Raw genomic sequence first — 9,576 nt, 5'->3', positions numbered from 1 at the left:
GAGCCCCCCGGCCACCAGGAGCCCCCGGCCACCAGGAGCCCCGGCCACCAGGAGCCCCGGCCACCAGGAGCGCCGGCCACCAGGAGCCCTGGCCACCAGGAGCCCCGGCCACCAGGAGCCCCCCGGCCACCAGGAGCCCCCCGGCCACCAGGAGCCCCCGGCCACCAGGAGCGCCGGCCACCAGGAGCCCTGGCCACCAGGAGCACCGGCCACCAGGAGCCCCGGCCACCAGGAGCCCCCCGGCCACCAGGAGCCCCGGCCACCAGGAGCGCCGGCCACCAGGAGCGCCGGCCACCAGGAGCCGCCGCTGAGCTTCGGGAAGATCTTCAGAGTACTTTTAGGGCCATTCACTTAAAAACTGACCACAGAATAACATTTTTTCATAAATAAAATTTGAGGCAATGCATATATTAAAATTTTCACCAACAAGGGTGAGCTAAAAATGTCAAATTCAGTCATTCAAGTTCAATGAAGGCACACATGTTTTTACTCAACTCTGCAAAGACTACAACTGCTCGCAACTCATAAAAGACATGTCCTGGGCTTTTTCTCGTTGGCTTTCCTCTTCTTGGGATAAGCAATCGTCCTGGTAAGGGCGTGATGCCCGCCCCCAGGAGGGGTGAGGTCTGCGGGTGGGCCGGGCCCCTGCGGCTGCTGGGAGCAGTGACAGCGATGCCGGCTGCTGGGCCTTTCCTGCTAGGGCCGCTCAGCCCCCCAGCGAGCCTTGCGGCCTCCAGGCTCCGAGGCCCTTCGGACCAGCCTGGGGGGCGGCCTGGGTCGCTGGTTCTCAGTCAGGGGGCCCTCCCGCCCCAGGCCTAGCTGGCCGTGGGGGAGCAGGGGCTGCCGCAGAGCGCCCGGGGTCTGCGTGGCCCCCTCCCTGCGGTGGGGCGCCGGGGTGCAGGGCTGCCCGGCCGCATCGATGTCCACCTCGTTCTTCCACTCCATCCTGCAGGCCTGGGGCGCTTTCTGTGAGAACTGCTCCGGCAAGAAGCGCCTCGCGCGGGGCTTCAAGTTGAGGACAGTGGTCCCGGCATCTGCCTCCGAGTCACTGCTGTTGCCACCTGCACGGAGCAGAAGGTCAGAGGGAACGCGCTTCAGAGGAGGGTTCGGACGGCAGCGCTGAGGGGTCTGCGGTCGGGCCGCAGTGCGAGGCAGGCTCCCCTCCGGCTACCCCTGAAAGCGGGGCACCTGCCTGACCCCCAGCCCTCGGGCCGCCCTGGGCATTCCGCAGATGGTGAGGGGCTCTGGCACTGACCTCAGCTCGAGCTACACCACCTATGAACCTCGCCTTCACCCATCTCCGATGAGGGACTGAGGCTCGGTGTCAGTGTGGTGGAGCCTGTTGGCACTGAGAGCGGCCGGGGCTGTGCACCACCTGCCCGGGACCTGCCCCAGGGGGCTCCGCCCCGTGCAGGGAGACACCGAGAGTTAGCTGCTATCAGAAAGATCTTGCCTTGACCTGATCTCATGTACAGCCTTGTTTATTCTCTTCATATTTTTACAAAAGGGTCAAAACAGAGGGAGGCCTTTCCTGCTAGGGCTCCTCACTCCCCAGCCAGCCTTGCGACCTCCAGCCTCCGAGGCCCTTCGGACCAGTCTGGGGGACAGCCTGGGCCGCTGGCTCTCACTTTCGTGGGGCCCACTTTCCGAACAGAGGGAGGAGTTAAGATTAGAACCAGCTCTGTCAAAACTGGGGTCCTGGACTCCTGGGTCCTCCACTGCCGGGGTCCTGGACTCCTGTGGGGAGGAGGAGTTGGGACACTGGGAGCTGAGAGTCTTGGAAACAGCGTTTCTGCTGGACATCGGTGGTCACGTGGCCACTGTCCTGCACGCCCAGCGTTCCCTGCCCCGCCTTCCCTCTCATTTCCCACCTCAGCCTCCACACACAGGCCATCCTTAGACTTTCCTCTTCTTGGTTAAATAAATAAACAAGGAAAAAAGGTGGAATATTGTGGTTACAGCTACATTTTAAGAACAACATGATATCCTAACATATTTCTTCTGGGGTTTCACAGAAAATGGCTCGGAATCTACATAAAGATATAAAATAAAGAGATATCGGGCTTTATGTCAAAGTTTAAATAATTACAGAAATAAAATATATGGTTGCTTTATGAAAATATGTTACAACTAGAGGCCTGGTGCACAAAATTCATGCACAGGGAGGGGTGTCCCTCAGCCCAGCCTACACCCTCTCCAATCTGGGACCCCTTGAGGGATGTCTGACTGCCCAACTCCAAACGGGCAGTCGGACATCCCTCTCACAATCCAGGACTGCTGGCTCCCAACTGCTCGCCTGCCTGCCTTCCTGATAGCCCCTAACTGCTTCTGCCTGCCAGCCTGATCACTCCTAACTACTCCTCTTCCAGCCTGGTTGATGCCTAACTACTCCCCTGCCAGCCTGTTTTCCCCTAACTGCCCTCCCCTGCCATCCTGGTCACCCCTAACTTCCCTCCCCTGCAGGCCTGGTCCCCCCAACTGCTCTCCCCTGCAAGCCTGGGTCCCCCCCTAACTGTCCACCCCTGCAGGCTTGATCACCCCCAACTGCCCTCCCTTTCAGGCCTGGTCCCTCCCAACTGCCCTCTGCTGCTGGCCTGATTGCCCACAACTGCCCTCCCTTGCAGGCCTGGACCCTCCCAACTGCCCTCCCCTGCTGGCCATCTTGTGGTGGCCATCTTGTGTCCACATGGGGGCAGGATCTTTGACCACATGGGGGCAGCCATCTTGTGTGTTGGAGTGATGGTCAATCTGCATATTACTATTTTATTAGATAGGATAGAGGCCTGGTGCATGGGTGGGGGCTGGCTGGTTTGCCCTGAAGGGTGTTCCAGATCAGGGTGGGGGTTCCCTTGGGGCGTGGGGCGGCCTGGGCAAGGGGTCTGTGGTGGTTTGCAGGCTGGCCACGCCCCCCAGCGACGCAAGTGGAGGCCCTGGTATCTGGAATTTATTTATCTTCTACAATTGAAACTTTGTAGCCTGGAGCAGAGCCAAGCCTCCTGCTCGCTCCGAGGCGGCAGCCATTTCTGTTGGGATTTATGTATCTTCTATAATTGAAACTTTGTAGCCTTAAGCGGAGGCCTGGGCCAGCCAGGGTGTGTGGAAAGCTCGGCTTCCTCCATCGCCAGGGAAACCCAAGCCTCCCTCCTGCTCTCAGTGGCTGCAGCCATTTTGGTTGGGGTTAATTTGCATGCTCATTCATGATTGGCTGGTGGGCGTGGCTTGTGGGTGTAGTGGAATGATGGTTAATTTGCATATTACTCTTTTATTAGGTAGGATTAACTTAAAAATTAAACATATCTTTGCACATTTACAGCTTTTCTGTTTACCTGTTCACTAACCACATGGCAATAGTATTTGCTTTTGCTATATCAAATAGAATCATTATGAAAAGTAACTGATTGAATTCTGGAATGTGCACATAACTCCATTAAAAAAGGCTGCAATGCTAATAAAGGCCACTGTGTTGTTACTTTAGATTTGCAAACTATTGAGCTCATTGTATGTAATGAAGCAGAATAGAAACATCTTCCTCTGCTCCAGCTGTGCTGCATTAGGAACATTACCTGCATTAGGAACATTCCTCTTCTTCTGCAGCTTCTCTGGCAGCTTTGTGTTTTTGGGTAAGGACAGGTACCGGGAGGCTGACGTGGAAGCCTGTACAAGAAACAAAAAACCTCAGACTCTGCAGATGGCATTCATTAGAAGTTTAAAATCTTATGACAATCTTTATTAAAGTGTAACATGTTTGTTCTCAATGCCAAAATCACTTTGTGAGGGGCTTAGGAATGGGGAAGAAAATTCCTAGCAAAAATTATTTAATTTAAAATCACTAAAACTCTTCTAAAATATAGAAGAAGCCAGGAAGAAATAAAAAAAAAGGAAATAAAGTGGGGTGGGACCATTTGGAACAAGATGTGAAAATCACTGTGTTTTCTTAAGGAAAAGAGACCAAACCACCTATTTATGACAATATTAGCGAAAAAGCCTCAGGACTGATAGGTATGCAGGAGAAGATAGCTTAAAAATTGTAGCATATTTTAGTTTTATTTACTTGAATGCCTTGAAAATTATAGAACAAAAAGCATTACTATAGCTATTTTGCTGACATTTTCATTGCCATTGTCTTTAATTTTTAATCAATACTGCCACATTGAACACAAAGATAAAGATAATTTTGTTCAAACATAAAATTTTTATCTCTGATAACCAAATACAGAATATTATAAAAAAATAAGACCTGGCTGTCATGGCTCAGTGGTTGAGCATTGATCTATGAACCAGGAGGTCACAGTTTGATTCCTGGTCAGGGCACATGCCCGGGTTGTGGGCTCGATCCCCAGTGTGGGTTGTGCAGGAGGCAGCTGATCAATGATCCTCTCTCATCATTGATTTCTCTCTCTCTCCCTTCTGTTTGGAAATCAATAACATATATCTCTATATATAAAAAGGGAGCTACCATAACGGCCATAACAACCTAACAACCAGTTGCTATGACGCCCACTGTGGCCAGTGAACTGGCTCGATCAGGGGGTGGGGCTGGTGGACAACCTCGTAGACCCTTCCCCCTGCCAGCCTGCCCCTGATTGGACTCTTCCACCCTGATCAAGAGCAGGGCCTGCTGGCCACATGCTCCCTCTCTTCCCCCCTGGTCAGCCGCACCCCCAATCAGCCTGCCCTGATAGGCCTGCAGCCCCTCCCCCTGGCCAGCCCACCCCTAATTGCACCCCCTACCCCAATAGGGGGTGGGGCTGAGTGGCCAACCTCCTGCAGCCCCTCCCATTGGCCAGTCATGCCCCCGATGGGCCCCCACCACCCTGGTCAGCCCACAGCTCCTCCCCCTGGCCAGCACCACCCCTAATTACCACCCCACCTCAATAGGGGGTGAGCTGGCCGGCTAATCTCTTGCAGCCACTCACCCCTCCCAGCCCCACCCCAGATCAGCCCCCCACCCTGATCAGGGGCAGGGCTGGCCAGCCAACCACTCATGGCCCCTCCCCCTGGCTGCTGGCCCCTGATCGGCACCCGCACTCACACCATTCGGGGGCAGGGCCAGCCGGCCCACTGCCCACAGCCTCTCCCCATGGCTGGCCCCACACCCAATCAGCCTCCCAACCCCAATCAGGGGTGGGGCCCACCAGCCAATCGCCCATGGCCCCTTCCCCCAGCTGGCCTGGCCCTGATCCAGGGCCCTGATTGGGCCCCGATCTGGGTGGGCTGGCCGGCCAACCTCCCACCATCCTCCCGACAGGCCCAGCCCTGATCCACCCTGCCTGGGACCAGGCCGGCCAGATGCCACCCATGCACAAATTTGTGCACTGGGCCTCTAGTCCTATCTAATAAAGAGGAAATGTGCTAATTCTGTGATCAGCAAACTGCGGCTCGTGAGCCACATGCGGCTTTCTGGCCCCTTGAGTGTGGCTCTTCCACAAAATACCACAGCCTGGGTGAGTCTATTTTGAAGAAGTGGCATTAGAAGAAGTTTAATTTTAAAAAATTTGGCTCTCAAAAGAAATTTTAATCATTGTACTGTTGATATTTGGCTCTGTTGACTAATGAGTTTGCCGACCACTGTGCTAATTGATCCTCATGCTGTTGCAAAGATGTTGGCGCCCATAGCCAATAAGGAGGGAATATGCTAATTGACTGCCCTGCCCTCAAAGATGGCAGTACTCAGTCCCCTCAGCCCTGCTGGGGCAGCAGGCATGTGGCAAGGCCGGGCCCACCCCTAGGTGGGCCCAGCTGCTCTGTGCACCTGCCTCCAAAGTCCCCCAGTCCCCTCAGCTGGCCTGAGGTGCAGGCAAGCCTTGGATGGTGGCTGCCTAGCCACCCAGGGCTGTGCGAAGCTCAGGTAACCAAGGCTGGCTGAGGCTTGCGCTGCCAGCAGTGGCAGCAGCAGAGGTGTGATGGGGCATCGCCTTCACCTGATCACCGGATCACTTCCCACCCCTGAGGGCTCCTGGACTGTGAGAGGTGGCAAGCTGGGCTGTGGGATCCCTCCCTCCAGTGCATGAATTTTCATTCACCGGGCCTCTAGTCCTATATAATAAAGGGGTAATATGCAAATTGACCCTCACACCCTTGCACAAGATGGCCATTCCCATGTGGTCAAAGATGGCCACCACAAGATGGCCATCAGGGGAGGGTAGTTGTGGGTGATCAGGCCAGCAGGGAAGGGCAGTTAGGGGTGACCAGGCCTTGCAGGGGAGGGCTGTTGTGGGCGATCAGGCCAGCAGGAGAGGGCAGTTAGAGGTGACCAGGCTGGCAGGGGAGGGCAATTGGGGGTGATAGGCTGGCAGGGGAGCAGTTAGGTGTTGATCAGGTTGGCAGGGGAGTGGTTAGGGAGTGATCTGGCTGGCAGTCAGGCGAGTGGTTGGGAGCTAGTAGTCCCGGATTGTGAGACTACGGGCCTAAACTGTCAGTTGGACATCCTCCAAGGGGTCCTAGATTGGAAAGGGTGCACGCTGGGCTGAGGGACGCCCCCCCCCTGCCCAGTGCACGAATTTCATGCACCGGGCCTTTAGTATATATATAAAATAAGATGCATGCCTGCTGTGTTAAATTAAGCAATCATGATAAAATGACTTTTCCAATCTATTGACAATGCACTGGACCCATTAAAATGTTGAGCCAACTGTGCTGTGAACTTACTCCCAGCCACTGGCCTTCTCAGTCAGCATGCGGGCTGCCACCTTCCCCTACAGTCTCTCCCTGGAAGCTCAAATATTACCTCCCAAATGAAGCCTGGCCACCATGCTGTTTAAAATTGTAACATGTGTGACCCTCCCAACTTCATTCTTTGGCCATTTTTAATTTTTCCATAGCACTTGACTTCTTTATAACATAACATAACATAACATAACATAACATAACATAACATAACATAACATAACATAACATAAGATAACATAACATAACCTCTTTATAACATGAATTTGTGCACCTTGAAAGGAACTGTGGGCCTTGAGGCTGCAGTGAGCACAGGGGCGGGTCTTGGCCCATCCTCCATGACCCTGCCCTGCTCCTCCGCCACGGCCCCTGGTTCCCTGTCTGCTGGCAGTCCCACTCCTGCCGCTGCTGCTGCGCCCATGCACTGATGGTGCTGGCCCCGCAGAGCGATTGGGGCCAGCGCCTGCAGCAGGTGCAAGTGGGGCTGGCACTGTCAGAGGGTGGAGTGGCAGCTGCTGCCCTGATCACCCCTCAGGAGCAGGGGGAGGTGGATAAGCCCTCAGGGGCAATTGGGGCTGGCAGCTGCTGCTTGCACCTGCTGATGGCACTGAGCGATCGGGACTGGCACCGGGCGCCGGCAGCGGGTGCGAGCACTGGGTGGGACTGTGGCGCGTGGGAGCAAAGAACTTTCAGTAACCACCAGAAGCTCTCCCTGATGACAGCGACAGGTGCCCCACCTTGGTCTGGCGCCCCCACTCACCTCCTCCACCATACCGCCACAGCTGGTGCCTGCCATGTTCCGCGTTTTGCCGCCTGCTGCCGATGCCTACCATGTTCCATGTGCACTCCTGGTGACTAGTGCACGTCATAGCGACCAGTTGTTTGATTGTTCTGCCGTTCAGTCTATTTGCATATTAGCCTTTTATTATATAGGATTTGCTTATTCTGTCTGTTGGTGACCACATTCCCCCTGAGGAGAATATGAATTCTACAAGCATAGGAATCTTTCCATTTTGTTTACCAATGTAACCCCAGTGCCTAGAACCGTGTGCGGAACACAACAGGTTCTCACGAAACCTCTAAAAGACTTTTAAATTCTCTCTCTCCCAGAATTCCTGCGAATCAACCCTCAGCAGAGCTTCCAGAGCCCCGACGCCCTTACCCTGCGCTCCCGACTCAAGCTGCTGTCTTTGCGAATGCTCTCTCGCAAACTGTGCCTTCGGCGGATCAGAATCTCCTTGGCTTGTCTTTCACTCGTGTCAGCCGTCAGGTTGTGTCTGTTGTATGACAAAGTCTGGAATAAAAACACAAGTGACACTTTACAAAAACAACAACAACAAAAAACTGATCACTGTCCCAGAAATTCCAAAACTTTACTACGTTTCGTTGGCACATCATCTCAGCAAGGTACTTAACAACAAATGTGCAGAGAGAAAAAAGTATTAAAGGTAACATTCTCTCACATTTTGAAGTAATTTGTCTTCTAATAAAGCCAAGAAAAAGATTGAATTTATTAAGTGCCTTTGTCTACCTTGAAGGACCTTGTATGTATTTACTCATCATTATCAGCTGGGGAAAGAAAAAATACAAGTCCGCTTTATCCATCCTCCGTGGAATAGCAATTACTGGCATAAAAACAAACCACTTTGAGCACTTGGTGGGGCCATGTCCTCTGATTAATCAATGGAGGCACAGTTCTTTCCAGCAGCTGCAGGCTGAGCAAGCTGTTGCTACCGCCTGCAATACTCATGACCTTGTCTTTGAAGCTGTGAAATGTCTCAAGGTGGGCTGTCCATGGCAGACATTTTAGTTTATAAGCTATATAGAAATCTGTTCCTAAAACAAACTGTAATGGTAATTAGGCTCATTTTCTGATAGAATTAATGTATACTTCTTGGGAATATTCCTGCATCCAGGCTGTATTAGGCCTAGTGGAAATGTGCAGAAGTAATATAGAATAGGGGCTCAATTCCTGCCTTGGGAAATGTGCCATTGAAGGCTAACAAAATAATACAATCATGAAATTAAGTACTAAACGTATGTGGTACAGCCCACGCTCATTTAAAAATAAGGTTGGGTATAATATGTAAGGTGTTGGGGAACTTTAAAAATGGAAGAATATGGATCAATGGAGCTGATAGGAAGCAGCAGTGGAGACAGGGAAGAGACCCCCCCCCCCCCCAGGCTAGGAAGGAAGACAGAACCTGTACTACGTGAGGGTTTGGGTGGGTGCTGGGAGGGAGGCTTGGAAATAAGGATGGAAAAAGTGAAACCTGGAAATAGAGATCCCAGGTTCTGAAAAAACAGTTTAGCCTGGAAGCACAATTGTTTTGTTTCATTTTTGAATGCTGGGCACTTCCAAGCCCGATACAAAGAGGAGGAATCTGCAGATCTCTCTGTAGATCCTACTGGGTGGCCCCAGCAGTGGCTGACTTTGCACCTCCCTGGAGACCCAAGAGCCAGTGTACCCAGTGGTCAGCATCAGACCATACCAGATTACAACTCTATACATCCACAAGCAACACACTCAAGGGGCAGACTTGGTGAGCTCCAAAGCCCCACTGAAGCAAGTCCCTGCTCCATAGGGGGTCTCCTGTACAGCAGCTCTCCCACTGTAGTCACAGCTGGTCCTCACAGCCAGTTGGCCTGGAGGTCAAGTCCTCCCAATGAGGCAAATAGCAATCAAGGCTCAACTACAACAAGGTTGTGCTTACAGCCCACAAAGGGGTGCACTTAGAGTGCCCAGCTCAGGTGACTGGGAGCCTGAGCCACTGGCCCTATAGGACACCTACCACACAAGGCCATTCTACCAACTCAAAGAGACATAGCAGCTCTACTTTATACATAGAAACAAACACAGGGAAGCAGCCAAATGCAGAGACAAAGAAACACATCACAAAAGAAAGAAAA

The 9,576-nt window shown here is 52.8% G+C and overlaps 1 protein-coding gene across 1 annotated transcript in view; it reads right to left on the bottom strand.

Annotated features, from left to right (window-relative positions):
- Positions 1–319: 319 nt before the first annotated feature.
- The window catches only part of SLC9A2 (solute carrier family 9 member A2), a 125,085-nt gene continuing 115,828 nt past the window's right edge, over positions 320–9,576 (bottom strand). The window contains exons 10-12 of the mRNA XM_079791578.1: positions 7,829–7,960; positions 3,564–3,654; positions 320–1,061 (exon numbers count right to left, since the gene is read on the bottom strand). Coding sequence (XP_079647704.1) covers positions 697–1,061; positions 3,564–3,654; positions 7,829–7,960 — 588 coding nt within the window. The 3' untranslated portion in view covers positions 320–696. The remainder of the gene's footprint in view (positions 1,062–3,563; positions 3,655–7,828; positions 7,961–9,576) is intronic.

This window comes from Cnephaeus nilssonii (genome assembly GCF_951640355.1).
Source record: "Cnephaeus nilssonii genome assembly, chromosome: 15".
In the NCBI taxonomy this organism is placed as follows: Eukaryota; Metazoa; Chordata; class Mammalia; order Chiroptera; family Vespertilionidae; genus Cnephaeus; species Cnephaeus nilssonii.
Note: the sequence above shows the minus strand (reverse complement) of the source record. Positions and strands in the feature narration are given on the sequence as shown.